The 26,890-nt window shown below is 35.0% G+C and overlaps 1 protein-coding gene across 2 annotated transcripts in view; it reads left to right on the top strand.

The window, feature by feature from the left end:
* NET1 (neuroepithelial cell transforming 1) overlaps positions 1-26,550 on the top strand; it is a 48,307-nt gene extending 21,757 nt beyond the window's left edge. Inside the window, exons 3-12 of one of the 2 annotated variants that reach the window (XM_045857894.1) lie at positions 276-335; positions 19,864-19,971; positions 20,382-20,549; positions 20,928-20,990; positions 21,323-21,419; positions 21,544-21,620; positions 22,312-22,569; positions 23,004-23,174; positions 24,150-24,336; positions 24,673-26,550. In XM_045857894.1, the coding sequence (XP_045713850.1) occupies positions 276-335; positions 19,864-19,971; positions 20,382-20,549; positions 20,928-20,990; positions 21,323-21,419; positions 21,544-21,620; positions 22,312-22,569; positions 23,004-23,174; positions 24,150-24,336; positions 24,673-25,079 (1,596 nt within the window). In that variant the 3' untranslated portion in view covers positions 25,080-26,550. Of the gene's footprint in view, positions 1-275; positions 336-14,625; positions 14,879-19,863; positions 19,972-20,381; positions 20,550-20,927; positions 20,991-21,322; positions 21,420-21,543; positions 21,621-22,311; positions 22,570-23,003; positions 23,175-24,149; positions 24,337-24,672 lie in introns of those variants that run through there. The other variant, XM_045857893.1, reaches the window with a different exon arrangement.
* Positions 26,551-26,890: the final 340 nt, after the last annotated feature.

The raw sequence follows: 26,890 nt of genomic DNA, 5'->3' as shown, positions 1-26,890 counted from the left end.
ATAGGCAGCTTTTGACTTATGTAAGAGTATTGTTCTGAAAAACCTTACATAAGTAAGTTTTTTAATAGGGTGGAATCACTTCACAGACAAGAAATGATTTAATCAGGGGGTGCCAATTAGACAGTATATATAGTAGAGGTAATTTATGAGTATCCCTCATAAAAAATATTCTTCTAAAACCATCAAAGGCTTTACTTCTTAAAGTGATTTTTTTCTAGTTGTATAGAGTAATGTGCATTCCTTCTATTAAGAATGAAATATTTTTTGTCTTATAGAAAAGAAAAAGAAAAGCAAAAGATGATGATGTCATAAGCCTTAGCAGCCTTGATCTGAAGGTAAGCCTTACTGCTCTGTTAAGAAAAGCACTTAAAAATATGCAGGTAGCATTTATTTCTGTATTATAAGAACAATGAATGTTTGGAGGGGGGGTGCATTTTTTAAGTATAAAACTGAATGCTATTGGCTCTTATAGGTAGCCTCTTTTGTCTGTAGTACTTTGTTAACTATGAGGAGGAAATCCCCCTCAGAACAATGTTAGGCTATAACTGCTCATCACATATTCATATGTCTAAGGAGACCAGGCCTAGAATATATGCAAAGAAAGGTGGTGGTAATATAAGGACTGTGGTGAAAAGGAGGGTGCCATACCCTCCTGAAAGAGGAAGCTGCAACTCTGCTCGCGCCCAGTGCTGCACGTGGGACTGCAAAATCTGGATGTTTATGTGAAATCTCCTGAATTTTAAAAGTCAGATCAAATTTTTTCTAAAACAACATGCAAGCCAAATAACTCACTAGTCAAATGTGGTCCATGAGCTTCCAGTGTATCACCTAAGAAAAACTAATACGAAGTGCAGACATAAAAATAATTATGTCCTTTAGTGTACAATTGTAGTTAAGTCCAAAAGCCCAGTATCTTTGGGATTAGTTATTCCATTTTTATCATTTGGCAAATTTTATAGAACTATCTTGGTTTTAAGGAACCTTTTCTAAAGATTCTTATGAAAAGTAATACATTTTTAGTGAGATTTTGAAAAATAGTTTGGCATTATGTTTAATAATGGTGGCTGCTGCTGTTTTTTAAAGACAAGGTATTTTCTAAAAATTAAATTTTAGTAGGTCTGCCCCCTCAACATATTAGCAAATCCTGTAAGCCAGATTGTGTGTGTGTGTGTGTGTGTGTGTGTGTGTGTGTGTGTGTACATAATGTCTTTCTAGAAGAATTATGTGTTTACAGTGTTAGGCTTTTTAACTACATTAAAAAAAATACACACACCTGAAATGTTTATTAAATATTCAGCTTCTTGGTGTCTATCCCAGATCTCCTGCTTTAGAATCCTGGTGCTTGGGCCAGAGGTATTTTTATTTTATTTTTATTTTTTATTGTATTTTTCTATTACCCTTTATCCCCTTTATACCCTGAGTATAAGTACCCCTTATATCCATGAGTCCTTTTTCCTTTTTTGATTCATCCCTTTACCCTCTAACTCCTATCCCACAGCTGTCTGCCTGCTATCTATGAGTCTCGAATCTTGTATTCAAAGAAAGAAAAAGTGTGAAATGGTAACCCTGAGCGTTTTTAAGTATGCTTCAAATCCAGTCATATACAGAAATAAGACAGTTATTTGTAGTTAGCCATAATAAAATCATGGTCAAATCTTCTTAAAGAAAGTCCTTCTTGTCTTCACCGTAGTTTCAGCATTTATCATGTAATCAGTTCAGTCTTGTTTCATCTATCCACTCACCTATTTTGACTCAAATCCTAGACATTGTATCATTGCATTTATCTTATCAAATGCAGTTCCCACACTTTCCTTGATTGTTAAGCATTTTTTTTGTTTTTATTTTGTTTGTTTGAATTTCAGTTCATACAAGTTTTATACATTATGATTGATTATATCTCTTAAGTATCTTCTAATCTGTAGGTTTCCTCTCTTTGTTTTATTGTAATTTGTTTTTGTTGAAGGAATCATGTCTTTTTGCCTGTAGAGTTTTCCATAACCTTAATATGTAATCTGAACCTGTAATTCATGATTACATACCCATGGTATCATTTCCTGTGTTCCTCTATTCACTGTATTTCTGATAAATTGGTAGTTAGATCTAGAGATTGTTTTGGGCTGCGTACTTCCTTCTGAGGGTGTATAATGTCTTTTTGTGATGTTTTCAAAATTATCATTGCCTAGCTCAGTTTATTTATTGCAAGTTGCAAAATTATTATATTGTGACTTTATCAGTCCTCTGTTTATTATCTGGAATATTTCTGTAAAGAGAAAATTCCCATCATCGATCATTTGGTTACTTGGAGGTACTGAGTTATCATACAGGCAGGACAAATGCTTGACTCCTTTCCTTTATTGGTCTTCAAAGATAATGAGTTTCAGTCATTGAAATTCTCTAAAAGTAACTAATGATTTTTTTCTCTATAATGTTATTAATCATGGATATGAACATATTTGTTGTATTTTGACCATTTTGGTTATTACTCTTAGGCTCAAATTATCTCCTCTTTAGCGACTGTATGCTGCTTCAGGATGGTCCCTGTGTCCTTCCCCCTGTCCCCCACCCCAGCTTTATTAAGATATACTTGTCATGCAACATTGTGTAAATTTAAGGTGTACATTGCGTTGATTTCCTTTTGACCTGTGCCTCATATTTAGCAGTTTATTGGCCTCCTTTTCTTCCAGGAGTTATTCTTGTTATTCCAGGTTCTAGGACAATAGTTACATTACTGCAAATTAATAAAAATTATACTATTACTGAAAACACTTTATGTTTTATTTTTCAGGGTTTGTCTTTGACACATAGACTGTAATAAAGATGTACAAATTACTCAGTTTCTAAATTATTGAACTAGCTCTTTTCTATGTGTAATTATGCCAATAACTCACATCTTCTGATTTTCAATTTTTAAGAATTACTGCTTTTAAGTAATAGTTCTAAATAATTATGTAACAAAGGTGTGTAGATTTTCAAAGTCAGTTCTGTAAGATTCTTGTTTCTATCCTTGGTTCTTGTACCCTGCTCCTTTCCTCTATGCAAAATCTTTTTTTGAATTTTATGGTTTATCCTCCACTTTTTAAAAATATAAGCAGTTGCATATATGTCTGTATATCCCACTGTCTTATATAAACAGTAGCATTTTCTCTTTCATTATCTGTTCTATTTTATTCTCTCCTTTTCTGTTTTATTTGTGTTTTTGCTTTATCTTTTGATATTTAGGAAAATTGGTATTTTCATTCTGTTGGTTATCTTTATATAATGCCTTCAGTTTCCTCTTGTTGGAAATTGTAAATTGACTCATTCCTCTCAGCATTATTTTAATGAACTAGCACATCTTCTTCTTCTCTGATTGAAGTAGTATCATTATTCTAAATTAATACATTCAAAGTAGTAAGTGCTTACTTTACCTTTCATGTGCACACCATTCTCCATTTTTTAAAATAGTTTTGCTGTGCTTAGCACTAGCCATTACAAGCTATAACCATCATTTAGTTTTAGTTCCACAAGTAAACAAATACATATATTTAGTGCTCAGCACCAGTCCTTATGTCACTACCTTCCTAGGTCTTTGGTTTTCTGAAGCTCATTCTCTAGTAGAGACGTCAGGAAACTGTGGCCCAGGAGGCATATCTGACGCACTCACTTATTTACATATTATTTATGGCTGCTTTTAAAAGCACTACAAAAACAAAAGTTGAGTAGTTGTGACAGAGACTGTATGACCTGCAGAGACTAAAATATTTAATATTTACTATTTTGGCTTTTTACAGAAAAAGTCTGCTGACCGCTGTTCCAGAATTGAGTGATTTAGAGGAAATGTTCATGGGAACCATATTCCCTGAGTAATTGAGTGTGCATATCAGTTTGTTTGCAGTCTTTATACTTAAAGGTTAGTTTGGATGGGTATGAGTTCCATGCCTCACATTTTCTTTACTTGAATTTATTAAATATGTCACTCCATTGTTTGTGGCATAAAGGGCCACTCTTAAAAACTTATAATAAACAGGTCATTTCAAGTTATTTTATAACATTTTTTAAATTATGGTTTTTAGCATTGTTTCTATTGTTTTCTCTTTCTGTTTTTTATATTTATGTTGGGTTTATTTTTTATATTTTTTTGGTTTTGTTTTTGTTTTTTTTTTTTAGTTTTATTTTAATCATTGTTCAAGTACAGTTTTCTCCCTTTTACTCCCATTCCAGCCCACCCACCCAACCCTCCCCACTTCCCTCCCATTACCACCCTCTCCCTAGCTTTTGTCCATGTGTCCTTTAAATTTGTTCCTGTAAACCCTTCCCATTCTCCCCTGAAATTCCCTCTTCTCTCCCCTCTGGTCATTGTCAGTCTATCCCCTATTTCAGTGACTTTCGTTATATTTTGCTTGTTTCTTTGTTTTGTTGTTGAGGTTCCTGTTAAAGGTGAGATCATATGGTATTTGTCTTTCACTGCCTGGCTTGTTTTGCGTAGCATAATGCTCTCCAGTTCCATCCAAGCTGTTGCAAAGGGTAGGAGCTCCTTCTTTCTTTCTGCTGCATAGAATTCCATTGTGTAGATGTTTTTTGATCCATTCATTTACTGATGGGCATCTAGGTTGCTTCCAGCACCTAGCTATTGTAAATTGTGCTGCTATGAACATCGGGGTGCAAAGGTTCTTTTGTATTGGTGTTTAGTGTTCTTAGGATAGAGTCCCAGCAGTGGAATTGCAGGGTCAAAAGGCAGATCCATGTTTAGTTTTCTGAGGAAGTTCCATACTGCTTTCCATAGTGGTTGTACCAGTCTGCAGTCCCACCAACAGTGCACTAGGGTCCCCTTTTCCCCACAACCTCTCCAACACTTGGTGTTTGTTACTTTGTTTATGATGGCCATTCTGACTGGTGTGAAGTATCTCATTGCGGTTATAATTTGCATCTCTCTCATAGCTAGCGATATTGAACATTGTTTCATGTGTCTTTGGATGTTCTGTATGTCCTCCTTGGAGAAGTGTCTGTTCAAGTCCTTTGCCCATTTTTTAATTGGGTTACTTGTCTTCTTAGAGTGGAGTCGTGTAAGTTCTTCATATATTTTGGAGATAAAACCTTTGTCTGAGGTATCATTGGCAAATATGTTTTCCCATACAGTTGGTTCTCTTTTTATTTTGATACTGTTTTCTTTAGCTGTGCAAAAGCTTTTTATTTTGATGAGGTCCCATTTGTTTATTCTTTCCTTTATGTCCCTTGCTCTAGGAGACATGTCAGTAAAAACGTTTCTGCGTGAAATATCTGAGATTTTCCTACCTACGTTCTCTTCTAGGACTTTAGTGGTGTCATGGTTTATATTTAAGTCTTCTATCCACCTTGAATTTATTTTTGTATAAGGTGTAAGTTGGTGCTCGAGTTTCATTTTTTTGCACGTAGCTGTCCAGTTCTCCCAACACCATTTGTCGAAGAGTCTATGTTTTATTCCATTTTATGTTGCTGATTCCTTTGTCAAATATTAATTGACTGTAGAGACTTGGGTTTATTTCTGGGCTCTCTGTTCCTTACCTTTTTTTCTTAATGCACAAAGACTGATACCTTGTGATTGTCATAGCTGTTTGGTTAGTCACTCACTATCTGACAACAAAAGGTTTTGATGGAAAGGTTCTGTTCCATTGGTCCATGTGCCTGTTTTTATGCCAGTACCAGGCTGTTTTGATTACAGTGGCCTTGTAGTATAGTTTAGTGTCAGGTATTGTGATCCCTCCTACTTTACTCTTCTTTCTCAATATTGCAGCAGCTATTTGGGGTCATTTATGGTTCCATATAAATTTTTGAAGTGTTCTATGTCTGTGAAATAAGCCATTGGTACTTTAATAGGTATTGCATTGAATGTGTAAATTGCTTTTGGTAGTATGGACATTTTGATGATATTAATTCTTCCAATCCATGAACTATGTTGGATTTTTTTAAAGCTCATCTTCCTTTTTGTCTCATTTTTATCTTAATGCACTAGTCATTGTTTTTTTAATTCTGAAGTAATATTTTTAATTCTTTCTTGGTTCTGTCACCTTATTTTAAATTGTCCTCTCTCCATTCACCTAATTTCTGAATTTTATGTTCTTTCGTAGCTTCTGTAATGTGCTTATTTTATGCTATGGAGACATTATTCTACTCCATATTTTCTGTTTTCTTAAAATAGTTAGAAAGGAGGTTCATGATTCTTTTCTGTTGCTCATTTTTTAAGAGCAGTGAGTTTTCCTACATTTTTAGGTGAATACAGCCTGTTTGCAGTGTCATAACTCTAGAGCTTCCTCTTCTGTTGTTTTTACTAAGTGATTTTATTTTACTTTTTAAAGATTTTATTTACTTTTAGAAAGGGGAAAGGAGGGAGAAAGAGAGGGCAAGTAACATCTATGTGTGGTTGCCTGTCATGCACCCTCTACTGGGGATCTGGCCCACAACCCAGGCGTGTGCCCTAGACTGGGAATCGAACCCATAATAAGCCTTTGGTTCCCAAGCAGGTGCTCAATCCACTGAACACCAGCCAGGGCTCACAAAGTGATTTTTAAAAATTCATCCTCATACTTTCTGAGATCTTCCTTTTCTGCTCCCTTTCTTTTTTTCTGAACTTTTTCTTGTCTCTGCTGCTATTGCCCTGTTCTGCTCAATTTGGATTCTACTCTTAGCAGTTTTTCTCAGAGCAGTGTTAGTTTCAAGAATTTATATGGCCCATATTGCTTCAGCACCTGTAAACTCCTTGCATGGATGGCAGTGTGCCTGCGCTCAACCTAAGAATTTGATCCTTTGAGTCCTTCCAACATTAAACTATTGTTCTAAGACTAGCATGCCACTGTGGCTGTTCCCCTAGAATCAGGGCCATCAGAGAAGCCCATTTTCCTTACCTTTTTTTCTTAATGCACAAAGACTGATACCTTGTGATTGTCATAGCTGTTTGGTTAGTCACTCACTATCTGACAACAAAAGGTTTTGATGGAAACATTGTCTCTTCATTTTGTTGTAGACTAGGTTTTCTGTTTTGCTATGCTATTTTCCCTATCTGCTTTTTTTTTTCTTTAAAAGTGAAGACCTGTCAAAGATTTAATGTATTAATGAATGAACCAACAGAATGCTAAATCTGGTCAAAGGACTATAGGAAACAGTCTTTACTAGGGCTGCTAGCACACCAGGCACTGCTGTCACTACTGTTCGAACAGTAAGTGGTTTCCTGGCTTGGAAAGCATAGCCTACCTTGAGAATCCTAGGGCTCAGCATTGAAATCCCCTTCCAGGCCTTGACAGAGACATTACACAACATCCTTGTCTACTGTAGGTACCTTAAGCTTGATCAGAATGCTGGGTCACATGGCCTGAGTAGCAGGGCAGCTTACACCATAGCCTGGACCTGCTACAGACTTCTCTTGCTTCGGATCCCACTCAAAACTGTTTCAGATTACCCTATTAATGGGTCAGAGCAGAATTTCCAAATACAGTATATGCACCCTACAGCAGGAGTTTTACATAATGCCATGTTCCTTTCTTAGTAGGAGAGGATGCAAAGTGCCATAACTTGTTCTTTACCTTAGAGGGAAATCCCAGGCCATTGGCCTCAGCTTATCAGATCTATTAAAACTTTTCTAATACTACAGCCCCTGAATTTTCTTGGCATGTATTTGACTTCCTGTGGTGTCCAGAATCCTTGCCATTTTCTGTTCACCAAGCCCTGTTAGTGTGATATCATCAGTATATTAGACTCCCATGATATTCTGTGTATATCAGGGCTCATATGGATACTTGATGGCAGAAAACAGAAAAATTAACAGCCTCAGTTCATGAAATACAGACTCCTGTCCTTCCCACATGAAAGCTAACTACTTTTGGTCCTCTTTACTAATGGCAATTGAAAAGAACACAGCTAGATTAGTAGCCATCTACCAAATGCTAGAGGATATGTTGATCTGTTCCAGTGAAGGTTCTACATCTTGCAGAATAGCTGAGATAAAAGTTTTAGTTAAGTTTACAGTAGTCTACTGTTAGCCAGCACAATCATTCTCATTGTAGAAGACACAAAGATTAATTGAATAAAAACGCAGTGGAGACTACCACTCTTGCCTGCCTAACTTTGATAGCTATCCCTATTTTCTCTTGGTATGCATGCAATTGTGCTTCTATTTATTATCTTGGTCCAGGTGTAGAAGGTGAAGTTTTAGGGGCTTCCACTTGGCCTTCTGGTCATAATGACTCTGAGAACATTATAAAGGTTATCAGCTGTTTTTTCAAGGCTTTTAAAGCAATTAACAAAAGCCAGCCAGCTCTTCAATCTTAACAATTAGTATTGCCTCTATGTTGTTCATTTATTATCACTGCTACATAAACTATTACTTCACTGCTCCGTCTATACCCAGTCCACACTTATAGCCTTTATCATCATTTTACCAATGAGTGACCCAGTTCCACAATCCCATCCTGTGTGTGTAATCTCTAGGGTCAGTCTCAATGTCAGTGTCTTAGCCAGGATTCCCTCCAGAAATCAGAGCCTGAACTTATGCAGGTGTCTGTAACTAAGCTGGTCAACACTAGACAACTGAGGATTGATCTTGCTGGGACCTTCTGTAGAGCTATGTGAAGTACACTGCAGAATTGTTTTCTCAAAGGACTGAAGGGGAAGTTTTTACCCATCAGTTCCTGTGCTCCAGTAGTCACACTATACGCTACATGCCACAGTGGCTTCCCAGAAGCCCAGGATGAAAAGCAAGAGGTACACGGTGCAGCTGAGGCAAGGTGCTGTCGTGGAGGTGTTTGTTGGGGGAACATCAACAACTCAAGTAAGAAGTCGGCTGAGAAAATAAGAGGTTGGGCATGGGCCTTAGCTGTGTTTCAGGGGAAAATCCCACTCAAAATCTTGTTACATGAACAGAAGTGATCTTACATTATACTGGGAATGATTTGTTGTCCTGTGTACTTGCAATAAAAAGTCACCACCAACAGCACCAATTCCCCATTATCTTTACTGTTTGTATTATCATTGCAAAAAGAATCATGGTTTCAGTAATACCAAACTTCTTAGCCTGTCAACTATTCTTTTTATAGTGTTTCTAGTAGTATGTAACTGATCTGACTTGATCTTTTCTGAAACCAAATTCTTAGTAAAACTTGCAGACACATTCAAATTTTTAATCCAAATGATATTTAAAAACTCAAATCCACATGTAACTTCATTACTAACTTCTTTGTTGTTGTTTTAACTCATTACTAGATAGTTTGGAACTCTAGTTTTTCTGGAGTTCTATTTTGTTAATATTTTAGTTAGTGCTTCCTTTTTAGTAAAATTTGAAATTCTGACCTGGCTGTCATGGCTCAGTGGGTTGGGTGTCATCCTGCAGAGTGGGAGGTCGCTGGTTCCATTCCCAGTTGGGGCACATGCCTGGGTTGTGGGCCAGTTCCCTGGTTGGGGGTGTGCAAGAGGCAACAGATCACCGATTGATGTTTCTCTAGCCCAGCAATGTTTCTTTCCCTCTTTTTCTGTCTCCCTTCCCCTTTCTCTGAAATTAAATAAAATCTTTCAAAAAAACATTTAAAATTCTATTTTTAACCTATTTTTAGTGAGACACATACTAGTTATTTGTATCTTGAACTCTTTAGAGTTCTAAAGTGGAATATAGTTTTCTTGTATTTAGAAAATTTTTATATACTTGTATGATTTTTAAATATGTGTTTATGTTAGTAATATAAAACATTAGAGCTACACAATGTGGAGAATATGAATTTTACTGTCATTCATATTTCTGTACAGATTAAAAGATTGTTTATGTTTTCTTCTAGGTAAGATCCTTGCAAATAATTACCAAGTTGAAAAAAGCAGATTGGCAATTGCATTTTACATTATTACTTGTAGAGGGCAGCAGAGAGCTTAGATTTAATTTTCTCTGCCCAAAATGGCTTTCTTAACCTAATTTCTAATTACTTGTTATTGTTCCAGACAAAAAGTAAATAAAAACATAATATCTAGACTAAAAAAGTAAAGATGATTTTCAGCTCTAATTTATTTCTAAATTTTAGAATTTTTATTTCATATCAAAGGGAAGGAAAGGTCTTTGTAGCCTAACAGTCCTTTTTCTATGGAGAAAGAAAACAATGTAATCTCTGTCCTTGCTTTATTCATTTTTTAGGAAATAAAACATTGAAAGCCCCATAAAAAGCGGAATAAAGGCTATAACAGCCTAGTCTTTGGAAACTAGTAACTTTACCAAAACATATTTTTTTTACAAAGCTGCATTATTTTTAGATAACTCAGTTGTCTTAAGTCTGTAAATTCTAGATTTTCTACACACATAGAAGACACTTAACCAATCTATACTTCAATTATGTCATTTGTAGAAAGTTATAAATAGTTGCTATTAATAGTATTAAAAAAGAATCAATTGAAATAGGGTCTTTTCTGAAACCTAAGTAACTGAAAGTATTTTATCTTTTTACTTAGTTGCCTTGATATAAAAAGGCTAGAAGGCAAGTAATCGATCAACTTTTGGTGTGTTTTATTCTCTATGAAATGCCAGTAGTTATTCAGCAAACACTGGCCTGAGATTAGGAGACCGAGGTTTTAAACCTAGCTCTACCCCTGACTCACAGCATGACAGTGACTACTGACTGACCACTGAGCATTCATCCAACATGTACTAAGGGTATTTACATGTAGTGACTTCTCTGGGAGCTTTGTTCTAATAGGAGTTGAACAGATCAGATTCCAACCTATCCAGACAGTGATTAATCATGCAACTTTTTTAATATTCTGAGTCTAGTTTTGTCATCTGTAAAATGGAGGTAATAATACATATTTTATAAAGCTGATTAGATAACATGCATAAAGTGCCTAGCACAGAATAAGAACTCAAAATTTCCCTTTCCTTTTTCACAAATGTCCTTCAATTTCCTCCTAAGAAAACTGAAGAGGATGAGTAAATATTCTCAGAGGACTTTTCTAGCCCTCTGATTTGCAAGGAGTATTGTTAGAGTCAAGATTCTCTCAGGTTCATCACTCAGAGTACTAATTGAACTTCCCATGTTCATTGTTGCTTCTTTAGGTTCTATCTACCATTGTCTAAATTATATTTGATCCATAAACCTGAACATTCCAGATGAAGCTGATTTTAGGATTGGTGAACGGGGATTTTTGTTCTGTGACTATCACTATTAGACCCTATTTGACCCTGTAGGCCTTTTTTAAGACTTCTACCTTTACCTTGTCAGTCCTCAACTAAAAGAGAGAAATGAGAGATATCCCTTCCCCTCATTGGCCTTACCTGTCTCAGAACTGAATAGAAAAAAATAGTTTGGAGAAAGACATCAGGTAAGAGACCATGAGAATGCCCTAGAAGCTTCGTTCCTCTCACCGTACTTAGCTGTTTATTCCCTTATGAACCTGAGTGGTCATAAAGTGTTGGCCTTACTTGCACAATTTTTTAACTGATTAAACTAACTGAACCAGACTACTGGGTTCTAGTCCACTCTCTTACTACCTATGAGGGTTTAGGCCAAGGGTATCAAACTCATTTTCACTGGGGGCCACATCAGCCTTGAGGTTGCCTTCAAAGGGCTGAATGTAATTTTAGGATTGTATAAATATAACTGCTCCTTAACTAGGGGCAAGGAGCTCAGCGCTGCCGCTGGGTAGAAACAAGGTGCTGGGGCAGGATAAAATAAGACGGAGGCACATTTACACAATGGAATTCTATGCAGCAGAAAAAAAGAAAGAGATCCTACCCTTTGCGACAGCATGTATGGAACTGGAAAGCATAATACTAAGCTAAATAAGCCAGGTGGTGAAAGACAAATACCGTATGATCTCACCTTTAACAGGAACCTAAACAACAAAACAAACAAGCAAAATATAACCTAAGACACTGAAATAGAGAACAGGCTGACAGTGGCCAGAGGAGAGAGGGGAGGGAATTTCAGGGAGAAAGGGGAAGGGTATACAGGAACGAGTATAAAAACACATGGACAAAAACTAAGGGGGGTGGAAATGGGAGGGAGGTGGGGAGGGATGGGTGGGTGGGCTGGGATGGGAGTAAAGGACAGAAAACCATACTTGAACAATGATTAAAATAATTTTTTTTTAAAAAAAGGAGCTTCTATTTGCCGCCTGTGGTTTAGACAGATCATTGTTCTTACCTGTAAAATCAGGGAATTGGATTCCATGATCTCTAAGGTGATCCCACTTTAATACTGTATATAGAACTCTCTTCTACAAACAGTCAATCACCTTTATGGCAAACCACATCACATTTCCATGTGTGACCAGGTAATAAAGGATAGGTGATGAAATATACCCAATCACCATTACTTTATGAAGCATAAAAAAAGTCATTGCAGAAAGACGAATTATTAACACCAATACAGAACACACTGGTGTTTATAGAAGGGTAGCATTGGCCCTTCCTGCAAGAAATCACATTGTCCTGCAAAACTTAGTAAATTGTTTTTATTGATTATTTGTCATTATAGTCTGTGCCACTATTTGCTCTACATGCCCTCAACCTCTGTAATCTTGTGTCTTTATTCCACTGAATTAGCACCCTTGAGGGTCCTCATTAAACTTAAAATTACTAAATCTGTGAATCTTATCCTTCTCAGCCTTTTTGCTATAACTAATACTTTTTCTCCTGTTGGCATCTTGTTTTGTTTCTTTGCTTCTGACTGTTCTTTTGCAAAATTCTTTTTACCTTAGCATTTCTCCAAAGTTAAATCCTTGGACCTCTGTTCTTTTCATCCAGATATTCTCTCTCAGGCATTTTATTCACTCCCAAGGCTTAACTCTGATCTGTGTCTACCCTCTGGCATCTTCCAAGTCCTTGCCAAGCATTTCCAAGTACTAGCTCAGTATTTTCATTTGCATGTTCTTCCACCACCTCAGATTCATCTGAAATGAAACTCAGAATTTTCTTTCAAAGCTTAATTCTTCTGTATTTCTTTATTTACATTAACAGTTACCCCTTCTAACTTGAAAATAAATCATAAGCATCTTTGACTTCTCCCATAGGTTGTCTTTTGCATATATATTCTTTTCCTACCTTACACGGAGCTTTGGTGTCTGATTGTGACTTTTGCATTATATGTCCAGTTATTTTTAAAACCATCTTGAACACCACCTTACAACATAACTTTTATTTATCTCTTGCATCTGCTCAATAAAATCCTCTCTATCTTCACCAACAGGCTGTTACCTCACATTAAGTTCACATCCTCATGTTACTTTGAGAAAGGCTTGCACTTTTCCCTTGCCCAAACATGAAGAACAACATGGCCTTCAAGGTATGAAATAACATCTCAAAGCCTCTTCCCTAGTGTCTTCCCTCATCTCAGCTCAGAAAACTACTAGAAGTGGTTTCTGCTTCTGAACTCCTATAGCACTTACAAGCTATATAGCTTATTTTGGAATTTTCAAAAGCTGTCTTGTACTGGTTGTCTTTTCATGTGACCTACCTTTACACAATGGTCTATTAGCACTCTATGAGCAAATATGAAACCTGTTTGTTTGGGGGTTTTTTTGTATCACCCTCAATATCTAGAATAGTGCCTTCTACATGGTAGATTTTTCTGTTCCTAATAAATCCTAAGAATAGAAATGTTTTTGCAGATTACCAGCATTATATCATTCATAGTAGTATATACAGTTAGGATAAAAATCCTACCTTTCAAAATACAGTACAGTACTCTATATATTAAAGAAGAAAATCTGCTTCATAGCAGGCCTACCAAACCAACAGAAGTAGTGTTTTTTCATAGGGGAAAGGGTTTAGACTAGAAATTTAGAGAACTTGAGCAGATCATTTCACCTCTGTGAACCTCAGTTCTTCAGCCGTAAAATGCAAGGCTTTTAAAGATTTCTTTTGACCCCATTAGGACTATATCAAGGTTAATACAGAATAGAGAAGGACTATGTTATACATTTTTAGAACAGAAATCACCTTTTATGTATTTGTTATAAAACTTCTCTTACACAGATATCAAAATTTTAAAACAGGAAAAGTAACTGCCTTTAAGTCTAAGAAATACTAAACTTTAAACTCTGAGGTAGCCCAATTATACTTTGCATTTACTTTAGAAACAGAGTGACCTAAAGTGTGCCTGTTGTATTTACTAGGCTAGTCTTAAGAAAAAATGGTGTGAACCAGTTTCTGAAGACTTAGATAACTTTAGAATTGTGTATATACTGGTACTCATGTAAAATAAAGGCAAGACCCCTGGATAATTAGGCTTTTCTTTAGTATATTCACTTATTTAACTCTGAATTGCAATTTTCTTAAAGTTGTCAAGTTGTCCATACTAAATTTCTTCCTAGGTAACAGGGTTTTATAAAAGGTATTCCTGCCTGTGGCTAAGTACTAAAGTAGGTAACCTAGATAAGCAATTAGTTTCCCTTAGGGGATGCTTTTAAATCAGGAAAAGTTTTACATTTACCCAGTTTCCTTTTCCCTTCTGGTCATACCGTAGATACTGCAAACCTCTAAAGGGCTTTCTCTTGCACAGTGAAAACTGAGAAGCCTAGGTGTGCCTAGCTGTCAGTTAGCTGAAGTCACGTGTCCATTAGATGCCCACCCACTGGAGCCTCGTCCGAAGTTGGCCCCGCCCACAGAGCCTTGAGGTCTGTGTGCTTTTGCACTGCTGCTCCCAGAGGCAGTTAGCTCTACCACAAGGAAGAGGCATGGGCAAATGGCTGCCAAGGGTGGCTGAGCACTCGGAAGAAAAGTCTGTGTGCCTGTGTCGTGCTTGGTTATAGAGGCTGACTTGGATGTGGATTAATTCTAAAGATTTTAAGGGATACTTGGTGAAGCATGGTGGCGCATGATGAGATTGGAGGTCTCCTACCTATTAAAAGGACTATACGAGTCCTAGATGTGAATAATCAGTCCTTCAGAGAACCAGAGGTAAGACTTTTAGAGAAAAATTAAGCCAAACGGATATTTTGTAACTCCATAGAAATTTAAAATTTTTAACAATTTATAAACAGTGCAATTCTAAACTTAACTTTTGTCCTTACTGAGTTAAAATGTGTGACTAATTTATATGCAAGTTTGAAATGTGTCTAGGAATTTTGGTATAAGTTTAGGAACTATGGTATAGTTAGTTTATACATAGCCTAGCATGAGTGTACACAAACTTTATACAAAAAGAAAAAGATTTTAAATGTTACACTACTCAATTTGGTTAAATTGGTCAAATTTCTGATGCTTAATTCAGTTACTACTTTTTTAAACTTGCATTTATATTACCTAGTCTTAGGAACTGCTTTATGGAGTAGGACTCCCTTACCAGTTAATGCTGTGAATAAATTGCAGCTAAAATGCTATCTGACCTAGTGCTTATTTTTATTTTTCTTTCCATATCTAAATAGTTAATTGTGTGTGACTTTTTTTCTTCAGAAAGAAATATATGTTAAAATATTTCAACCAATGAATTTTTAGCTACTGCTACCCTCCTTGCTTTGTCGGAAGTCATTGTGGTTTTTAAAAATCTTTATGAACATTTATCAAAATAAGTTTTGATTTTTATGCCATTCTATTTAATTTTGACAGTTGATTTAATATTATATGAGTATACCATTTATACTGTATGCTAAAATTTATATAACATACAGCATTCCTGTTTTCCATTAACTGCATACACTTATCTTGATTATGATGATGGCTTTGTAGCTATATACATATATCAAAATTTATTAATTATATATTTTAAACATGCCGTTTTTTGCATACTTCAGTAAAGCTGTGTATCATACATACACATTTTGCTAGTTAAAATAGCTGCCATGTTTAGGAGGTTTGCTTTCATTTGATGTGGTTTAGCTTTGGTTTTGTTTTCCTCTTTGTTTGGTTTCGGGTTTTGCTTTTATGTTTTAGTTTTCTCAAAATATCTAAACATTTCCATTGATTAGAGTGAGTCATGCATGGTCATCAGTGTAAATACTGAAACCGATCACCTTTTGGGCCATGAAGAACTAGGTTTTTTTGTTTGGTGTCAGGCACTAGCCATGTTTCTGCCATACCTTTATTCCAGAGATTAAAAACGCCAGGAATATTGTCAGGTTTTTAGTGCTGGCCACACAGCCTTAAAAAAATAACTGAATTTGACCATTTCAATTATTAAATTGAAAGGGAAGAAATCCTATGTGATCTTAACTCATTTTTGTCTTTTTATAAGTAACTTTTTTTCATTCTTCAAATTATTTTAAAGTTCTTGCCAGATAGAGGAGAAAATTATTTATCCAGTAACCCAAACTAATAAACACAGACACATTCTGTTGTAATTTAAGTGTCTTGATTTGGTTGACTATAGAAGAGACCCTCCTGAAATAAATCCTCTTATGTGACACCATTAATTAGAAGAAACTTTTTTACAATAAAAACTGAGTTCGCAACAGAAGTTTTCCATGTGGTTGCTATTATATGCACAGTACATCCCAGTAAAAGACTTTAAATTGATCTTAACAATTTTCTGTTTATAGATACTCAGAAAATAAGACATAAAATCTGACTTCAGATGGATTAGTGAAATAAATCGATTGATTAAAAACTCAGTCCCAAGTAGATTCCCCACAGAAATATATGTGATTGCCTAGCTAAACTAGATAGTCTGGTTAAAAGCTAACTTAAACAACATAAATTTATGTTAGAGGGTGTTGAATGTTTTTTCCTCCATCTAAGTGAACTTTTACCCTGGTGAAAGGTTGCCTATTATAGAAAGTTCCTTAAACATAGAAAACTCATTGGTGTTCTTTGTTTCTGTAGATTTTCAGATTGTCTTTTGAGGAAACTATAGTTTTAATATCTGTATCTGGTCATTAAGCTTCTTATATCCATCATAGCGTTGTTAACAGCACTCCAAATAAAAATAAACAACCACAGTAACAAAACTATTACGTAAGCCTTATTTTGGGTGGTGGTAAGATAGGTAGACTCCTGCTCCCCTCTTCCTTCATCACCTCCAAACACTGTACCTGCATTCTGTGTATGTGGAGGGTAAGTGTAGTTTTCATACCAGTTCTCAAAAACCTTTGTCGTCAAAATTTGTGTTGTGACAGTGCCCATGTTTAGGCTCTTAATATCCAAACCAAGATCATTAAAAGGGTTCATCCGAACCTCGAAAGAAAAAATACTTCTGGTTATAGTTCACATGGGCCAAATCTTAACCTGTATTTTAAAAAACAAATTTTTGTCCCAATCCTGTGGGTGACTTATGAATACATGGTCAATCCATATCACTTTTCCACATTTTTTTCTGTATTATACTTTTCAAATAGATGTATTCTGAAATTAGTAGTGAACCATAGTTTAGTATTACATCTTCACATTTCAATCACACTTTTTAAATTATTCATTAAAATGTTTCATACTTTCGAAATATACGTGCTAAATGTTTGTGTTGTGTATGCCAAATACTCTTAATGTGTTCTTTTAGTAAGGCAGGAAAGTTACTGTTGGATCCCCAAAACTATGTGTGAAATGTGCAAAGGTGTCCTCCCATTGCCCCCACTGCCACCACTCACGGTTCCTGATTTAATACCTTACTTTCTTACCATGACATTTTAAGTCTCATGCTCTACCAATTGAACTGGCTAGGCACTCTTAGCAAGGCATTTGAGATTAGATAAATTCTTACAACTAACATGTCCTTTGTGAAGAAGTGAGATTGATTATAGAGGAGTTTCGAAAGGACTATGGAACATACTCAAATACTGCTTAACATGGTATCCTGCCACCCTAAAAAGACTGCACAGACAAATCCACAGTAGTTCAGAAAGATTCCTTAGACATATTTATATTTAATTATCTAAATCTAAATTCTGTAGTTTTGATTTTAAATATTCTATAAAGAATCTTTATCATTAATCTGATATTATGTAATAAAGTAAATATAAAATATTTTCCTCTCTGCTAAGCTAACTATTCCTTTCAAATTCACCAGGAATAGTACCTTTCCATAGACTTTTAAATTGAAATTAAATATTTTGGGATTTACTAGGAAGTCACATTTGTTATGTTTTTAAACAAGGAAGAGAAATTAACTCACCTCTCTCCAAAAAGTAGAACAGAACTTCTAACAACTGCTTTGTTTCTAGTTAACACTGGCATATCTTACTTTGTGAGGTAATTATATCTCCATTCAAACAGAAGACTCTTTGTACTATCTTTACTAAATAGAAAGGAATGCCTTATGGTGGACCTTCTGCCCATGCATGTGTCACTGCTGTCTTGCACAGATGTATATTGTAAAGGCTTCACACATGTCATTGCCACACAGTGTGTCACTTTATTATGTATCTTGAAAGTTTCTATTTCAGTTCATTTAACATTTGCACATTAGTGGCTTTATATTCAGTTTTACTTTGGAGTTAATTATTTTGGCGGGGTGGGGTGGAAGGGCAGTAGGGGGTTCTATAGTTCCACCTCTTAAGCCCCTCAAAGGCCTGAATTGATTATCTACAAAGTCTCCTTGCTTTAGTAGGTGTCCTTCCTTTTTGATTTGTATGTATACCTTTAGTAGCTTTCATAAGTCTAATTGCTTCTCTGGCTTTTTGAACCATTTAAGTTTCTTTCCAGAGAATTTTAACTCTGCCACTTTATTCTTAAATTACTCTAAGGGGATTATTATTACTTAATTTCTACAGCCTTTACTTTTTTATGACTTTAGTCATATCAGAATTTTTAGAAAAAAAATGTTTCATCTGTCATTTTTAAATGGTAGTTTTTAGTTTTAAGTGGTAATTTTAATATATTTTTAATTATATATCTTTCTGAATTCTCATCAGAATTATTTTGTCAAGTATGCCACAATTGTTAAAGGCATCAAATACAAACAAATAATTATATTTCACAGACATTTTGAAGGATAGGTCTGTTTTGTGATCTGGCTTTCTTTATTTCAATAGCTGTATGAGTCACCTAAATGCTATGCCTCCATTTTCCTAGCAGTAACATTAGAATAATGCATTTTGTAAACTTTTGAGATCCTTGAATAAGTGATGCATTTGCTACACTGTTATTATTTTTTTAAATAATACATGTAGAAAAATAACTATTTCTCCTGAATGTGTATATATTTTTCCTTAAAGTTAATAAATTGAAGGTATGAAGACAGACCTAATTATTTATATATCCCAACATTTACATAGTAAGTGGAAATATTTCTAAGAAAAAATAGTAGTAGTAGCTAAAACTTAGTATATTCCAAGCACTGTTCTGAGCCCTTTAAACATATCTTACTTAATCTTAACAACTTTAAAAGAGAAGTTCTAATACTAACCTCATTTTACAAATGAGAAAACTGAGGCCCAGGATGTTACTGAGCAAGTACTAGAACCAGGATTTGGGCCCAGTCAGTCTGATTCCAGAGCCTGAGTGCTCTCCTAACCACTGTCCCCTGCCTGAACACTTCCTGTGACAGGCCTCACTGCCATTAGTCGACCCATTTCAGTGTCAGACATGTTCATTTAAAAGCAGTTCTCTAAATGAATTATTTAAGAATGAACTAATATAAAGTCTGGGATTTACTTTAAAATATTTCAGTATATAAGGGGCCAACATGAAACAAATTGTTCAACTAAAAACTGTGAAGCTAAGTAATTAAGTGCATGATTCATTATGCTAGTCAGCACTTTTGTGTGTGTTTGAAATTTGTCCTAATGTGGTTTTTTAAAAGGTTAATCTCTTAAAATAAAAAGTTTTATAGGATTTTAGAATCTAATATCTGTGTTTTAATTTCAGTTTTTCTTCTGTTTGATGATATTTGTTAATGGTCTCAGTGGTAATTCAGAGACTTGACTGGCCTTCCTCATACCATTTATATTTTAATAAATTACTGCTACTCATTAGTGTTCTTAGTATTTTTGTATAATCTGTACTTGTTTTCACAGGAACCAAGCAATAAAAGAGTTCGACCTCTAGCTCGGGTCACATCCTTGGCAAATTTAATCTCTCCTGTAAGAAATGGAGCAGTCAGACGTTTTGGTCAAACACTACAGGTCAGTGGAGGAGAAAATGGGTAGTGAGTAATGTAGGGGGATATTTTATAGAAGCCTAAGATTTGTATTTTTCTCTAAGTTGTACAAAGAGGTTTATACTATTATACTTAAATATTAGTTTTCTTTTTGGAATATGCTGTTAAGATAGTTACTAGAACATATTTATATAACCTCATTATATGTATATCATATCAAAGCATAGTTTTGGATATAAGATACAAAAAGTAATTTTGGCTGATAAATACTTTAAAATGATAGATTGCAGCTTGCATAAATGATTGCTTTATGCATTGAGAAATTATCAGAATTTTGTTTTAAATTTGTCTATTTTTTTTAAGAAAAAGGAATAATTATTGTATCTTCCAAATCTTTTCTCTTTTATTCACTTCTTTCTTTCTTTTTCTTTTAAGTCATTTACCCTTCGTGGTGACAACAGATCTCCAGCTTCTGCCCAGAAGCTATCAAGCAGAGCAACAGTTCCAACACCTGCCAAAAGGAGAAGTAGCGTGCTATGGTCAGAAATGTTAGATGACAATACGAAGGAGTCTTTACCTGCCAAAGAAATCAAACGTCAGGAGGTATATTTAAAAATAGTCCCTCTTTCTTAAACATATGTTTTATGAGAAGAATAGCAAATTAATACCTCTGGCAAAAATCAACCTGCATTTTTGTATTTAAGCAACAATTAATAATACATGCTGAGCAGCACTTTTTGATGGATAGTGGTCATCAAATTTAACAACTCTTAAGGAGAGGGTAAAATGATGAAACATGGCAACCTCTTTTGAGATTCCATTGTGAATTACAGGCTTCAAACTGAGTCACTTTAAAAAGCACTGTTCAGAAACATCAGTTAGATAATGATAAATATCAATTATATATAATTTTCCTTTCTCAAAGGAAGGAATAACCTATGATGTTTGCTGGGGGTTTTTTGTTGGGTTTTTTTTTTTTAGGCAATATATGAAATGTCCCGGGGTGAACAGGATTTGATTGAGGATCTCAAGCTTGCAAGAAAGGTCAGTAAATAACTTTCTTATCATATGCCCTAATTTTTAAAAATTATACTTCATAAATTATAAAAGATAGTTTACTTGTCTTTAAAAGAAGAAAAGTAGAAAATATTTACTGGTGTCAATATTTTTAGATGATTTATTAGATACACCCCCTCAAATATGAATACCAGTAAGAGAGAGTCTATTTGGGCATTAACATATACTTTAATTTCTTTTATATGTAACAAATAGAATCCACGCTAGCTTTTATATAGTTAGTCATTCAAGAACAGATTTCTCATTGTGTTTTATTTGCTTGATCTCTTTGTGTGACACATTTTTTTCTCCTCTGATAGGCCTACCATGACCCCATGTTAAAGTTGTCTATTATGTCAGAAGAGGAACTAACGCAAATATTTGGTGATTTGGATGCTTATATACCTCTGCATGAAGGTAAAATATGCAATTTAATTTTCATTAATGTCTGAATCTAATTTAAAATCTAAACTGCTAATTTAGTGCTGAATTATTTTAAAAATAAACCTATTATTGGTATTTCTGCCCTTTTACACTTCAGATTTGTTGGCAAGATTAGGAGAAGCAACCAAACCTGATGGAACAGTAGAGCAGATTGGTCACATTCTTGTGAACTGGGTATGTAGCAAGTTGTTTGCTTTGGGCAGTTTTTTAGGTATGCCATACTTGTCATTTTTGATGAATATCAGATTGATTTGATCCAGTAACTGGATTCTAAAACTAAGATAAATAAGTCATTAAAACTGAAAAAAATTATGTAGCTATAAGAAGTTACAGTCTATTTTAAAAAATACTTTATGAGTGATATAGTTTTTTTAAATAAAAATATGTTCCTCCTTGGACAGAATCCCCACAATATATGCCATTAATTATTTGTTTCATTCTGATGGTAGGCACTGTTCCAGGAGGGATCACTGGAGATTCAGTGATGAAAGACAGTTTCTACATTTATAATCTAGTGAGAGAGTAATCAAGTATATAAACAATCCCTAGGTTGGTGACAAATGTGTCAGAGAAACACTCAGGTGTCCTAGGAATACAAAAAACTAGCATCTAGCTGAGATTGGGGAAAGTAGAAGTCATGAGTCTTTGCTTGGATTTAGCCAAATTAGCGAAATTGGAATAGGGGGTAGTGATGTCAGCCAGAACACCATTCCGCTCCCGTTATTACTTACAGGAGAATTTCCACAGCTTGTTGAAATTTTCAAGAATAGCTGTAGACTTTGTGTTTCGTGTTCACAGGCTTACTAATGAACTAAATCCTAACAAAAATTTACCATACTCTTTTTTTTCTCTTATTACTCTGTAGTTGCCAGGCTTGAATGCCTACAAAGGCTACTGTAGTAACCAGCTGGCAGCCAAAGCTCTTCTTGATCAAAAGAAACAAGATCCAAGGGTCCAAGACTTTCTCCAGCGATGTCTTGAGTCTCCCTTCAGTCGAAAACTAGATCTTTGGAGCTTCTTAGATATTCCTCGAAGTCGCCTAGTCAAATACCCTTTACTATTAAAGGAAATTCTTAGACACACTCCAAAGGACCACCTTGATTTTCAGCTTCTGGAAGAAGCTGTAAGTAGTCAAATACATGATTCCTATGTTTTTACTTATTTACATATTAGCTTCCCTTAGAAAGGTTTACAATGATAACTCTTAAATTTTATGCATATTAAATCAACATAGTGAAGTGTTTTGTTGTTTTAAGCACCTAGTATGTTAGTGCACTGTACACTAGGCATAAAGAGATTTAACACATTTTATATTTTAATCATAAGACTGGATTCTGATCTCTTTCACTAGCTAGCTATGTGACTTTGGGCAAATCACCCAATTTGGCTGAGGCTGTTTCTTCATCTGCAGAAAGAAGAGACTGACTGAATTTATTGATTTCTAGAGTCCCTTTAAAAAAGCTTTAAAGTCCTGTCATTTTAATAAAACATCATAGCCCTACAGGAGAATGAGTTAATAGGCTAAAAGTGCTCCATCAATGTTTTGATAATTTTTAGATACTGATAATACAAGGCGTTCTCTCTGATATCAACTTGAAGAAAGGTGAATCAGAATGCCAATATTACATTGACAAATTGGAGTATCTGGATGAAAAGCAGAAGGATCCTAGAATTGAGGCAAGCAAAGTATTGCTTTGCCATGGGGAACTGAAGAACAAAAATGGACACGTGAGTACATTTGAATGCTGATGTGAAGTGAGCTATTACTTCTCTTTCCCACCCAATTTAAATTTTCCACGTAAGTTCTAAAGCAGGTTTATAAAATAAATTCATTACATAATGAAAGAAGGCTACTGGTTATCAGTTTTGATAAAGCAAATGTATGGTTTCTGTCATTACAGAATGACTCCAGTGCCTTTGGGTGAGAATCAGTAATACTTCATTTTTTAGTTTGGAATCATAAGTTGTCAACTTGTTTGGCTAGGGATTCCTTTCTAAATAAATTATTAGATTCATATTGTTTGATAAAAAATGAATATTCAAAAACAATTTTGTGGAATTTATTTTATAGTGATGGAAGTCATGTTTAGCACTATTAAACAAATTCCTGCAGCAGATTGAATGAAAACAAACTTATTTTTAAAATAATTACAACAGTACCTTCCAGAGCTATATATAAGCATGGATAGTAGTTTTGTTTCATTAAGTATTTTTCAGAAGCTCAATTTGTAAGTTGAGGTTCTTTTTGGGAAAAAGTTGAAATCTAACATCTCTGATTTCTGTCATGAGGCCTAATTGTTTTAAAAGGCTTAAATTTGTGTGTGACAGAACAGAACCATTAACATTTTTACCAGCTTGCATTTTTAAATGCTTTGTTTGAAAACTGGTATACAGTACTGGCATTTCCAGTCATGTTACTGCTGGCGATCAGGTCTTTGTGGGGAATAGCATTTACTCAGAGGCTACTTAATCTCATGTTATGCATCAATTTAAAAAAAGTTTTATATAGTCTGAGATTAGTAAAGCTCTCCAAGTAGAACATGCACAGTGTTGAAATCCTCATCTTTATGGGGTCATTTCTAAGGGTATCTTAGTAAATTAATGTGAAATTAATGTCAAATCAAGTTATTTTAACAATGGATTTCAATCACCTACAGTCACAAAGTTCCATAATTAGTAAGCATTGGTCTCCCATTTCTCCAGAAACTTTACATTTTCCTGTTTCAAGACATATTGGTGTTGACCCGGCCTGTTACTCGAAATGAGCGTCACTCTTACCAGGTTTACCGGCAGCCAATCCCAGTGCAGGAGCTGGTCTTAGAAGATCTGCAAGATGGAGATGTGAGAATGGGAGGGTCCTTTCGAGGGGCTTTCACCAACTCAGATAAAGGTAACAGTACTAGCTTTAAAACAGTTTAAGAACAAACTCAGAACCTAAATGAATTTAGTTTTAATCTTTAAGAATTCTGTTCCTACACACAAAAAAAATTAAAAATGAAATGGGTTCCATTGTCCTATGCAAACTATTACACTCATTGAGCTGTAAGTGCTTCTCTGCTCTAACACCAGCATATGTATCTGTTAAGTCATGTATGGACTTTTTCCATGTTTCTACCTAATTGATTTGCGTGTTATATAAAGAACCAGCACTCTTACTAAGATGATATGACTACTTTATCTAGAATAAACTTCTTAAGTCTGTTTTCATTTTTGTTTGTTTCTCTAGCTAAAAATATTTTTAGAGTTCGCTTCCAAGATCCCTCTCCAAGCCAATCACACACTCTACAAGCAAATGATGTGTTCCACAAGCAGCAGTGGTTCAACTGCATTCGCGCCGCTATTGCCCATTTCCAGCAGGACACCAGTTCAGCCGAGCTGCAGGGTCTGCCAGACCTCCATGAGGAGTGTGAAGAGAACAGCCCCTCTGCTGTCAACATCAGGGCCCAGCGAAGGGCATCCATGGTGTCCAGTGTGACACAGGTTGAAGTTGACGGAGATGCTTCAGAATATGGCTCCCCGGTGCACACAGCAAACAACATTAAGGGTGTCAAAGCACAGCGAACACAGCGTGGCTTCCGAAAAGCAAGGGACAAAGCCCAGTTCAGTGGCAAACGGAAAGAAACTTTGGTATAACTGGCGGAGAAACTGTTTATTTATAAATGTGTACAGTTTGTTTTTTCTTGTAATGTGAGCATGGAAGCATTGCAGGGTTACTTAATACCAGTTTTAACATTTTCAATGTTTTTTGTTGGTTTGGTTGTTCCTTACTTTTCTATTTTTTTTAAAGGCAGCTAAACATACATATATACAGATTGCTGTTAAACTGCAATCCTTTTTTATTTCTTGAGATATTTTCTCAGATGGTTTAGAACATTCAAGCCTAGTATTTTTAATCAAATGAAATATTTATGAAATGGGGTTTCTCTTCATTCTGCATCATGACTTTTCAGTACCAACCAATTGTGATATTTACATCATTTGCCAAAACTTAAAGTTTTGCAAAGACTGGAATTTTACCCATGTTTCTTTGATAAATTTTGTGTGCAAAATTTGAAATCTTAACCTTGGCACCTAAAATTTACATGGAATACATGTAATATATCAGAATGTACATTGAAACAAAAGTTCCTTGGGAAACAAACCATGAAACTTAATAGGTTTCCCATTTTATCAACTGGAATGCTTTATATTAGTTTGTTTTTTTTACACATTCCTCTTTTTTCATTCATTTTGCCTGCCAGTTATTTAATTTTTTATTGTAGTTTTTAGTGTTTGCTTTTATTTTTTTACTTTGATGCCTTTCAAATTGGCATGTCTTTAAAATATTTTTCTTCCTTGATTAAAAAATGTGTGTGTTTGTGTGTATATATATAAATATATATATTTTAAATCATATTAACTTTAACCAAGTGAAACCAAGCCATACTGTTTTTGAGCCAATTAAGAAAATTGCCATGTTTAAAGTGTAGTTCATCTCGGTAATGAACACACATGAACTGACTCAGCATATTATGAACTACTGAAGGGAAACCACCTTAAGGATTTTGTTGAAAGTTTTAGTGCTACCTGAAGAGCAAGAGAGAAGGCAGTTGACTGGTAATAAGTTTTGGGGTTTTCTTAACAAAAAAAAAAGAGGGAAAAAGAGAGTAGCTTTGTCTTAAAGGAAAAATGTCTGGTTGTGCCAGAATGTGAAAGCAGATAGTAAAAGCTAAACTTGAGGGTGTGTAGTAAGTCGTAGAAGGCTTGGGGGAAGTGAACTTTATTTGCTTTGGTTTACAATGCCTGCAAATAATGGTTTTGAAAAGACAATGAAATATGTTGGAATTTTGACAATATCAGGTCAGTTGTGGTGGATTTATTCACAAGAGGAAAAATCTGATTAATCTTTTACAGTGTGAAGTGTACCTGGTCAAACGAGATCCCAGTCTTTAAGGGGGGACTGAAAGCTCTGTGTCAGGTCAACAACGATGATCAAATTGAGCAAGTGTTGACTATTTTGTGGAAGGGAAATTTGAAAAATATTGTAAATAGATCAATCCAAATGATTTCTCTGTATAAATGAATTATGCAATTAAAAAAAAGCACACACATAATCACACTGAAAGGTTTCTTGGCTGGTAGTGGATGATATTGGGGGACATTTGCCAAAATATGTTGGTATGATAAAGGAAGTAATGCCAGACCTCACAAAAGTTTTAAAAAATTATACATACTTAAACCTTTCCACTTCATTGATGAATAAGAGAAAGATTCAGTTCGGTTATTTTGTGCATCTTATTATCCATTTAGGATGCAGTATAATGTGAAATAGTGATTGGATTAAAGACAGCTGAGTATCTGGGCAGTTTGTGGTTATGATAGTAAGGCTGATAGCAAAGCATCCTGATGAGTTTGATTAATTTCAAATTTTAATTTAGGTGTCTCAGGTTTCTAACTATGACTTA

The sequence above is a fragment of the Phyllostomus hastatus genome, unplaced genomic scaffold (assembly GCF_019186645.2).
Source record: "Phyllostomus hastatus isolate PE091 unplaced genomic scaffold, TTU_PhHast_1.1 phas_scaffold_1674, whole genome shotgun sequence".
Classification (NCBI taxonomy): Eukaryota; Metazoa; Chordata; class Mammalia; order Chiroptera; family Phyllostomidae; genus Phyllostomus; species Phyllostomus hastatus.
This window is presented reverse-complemented; position numbering and strand designations above follow the sequence as displayed.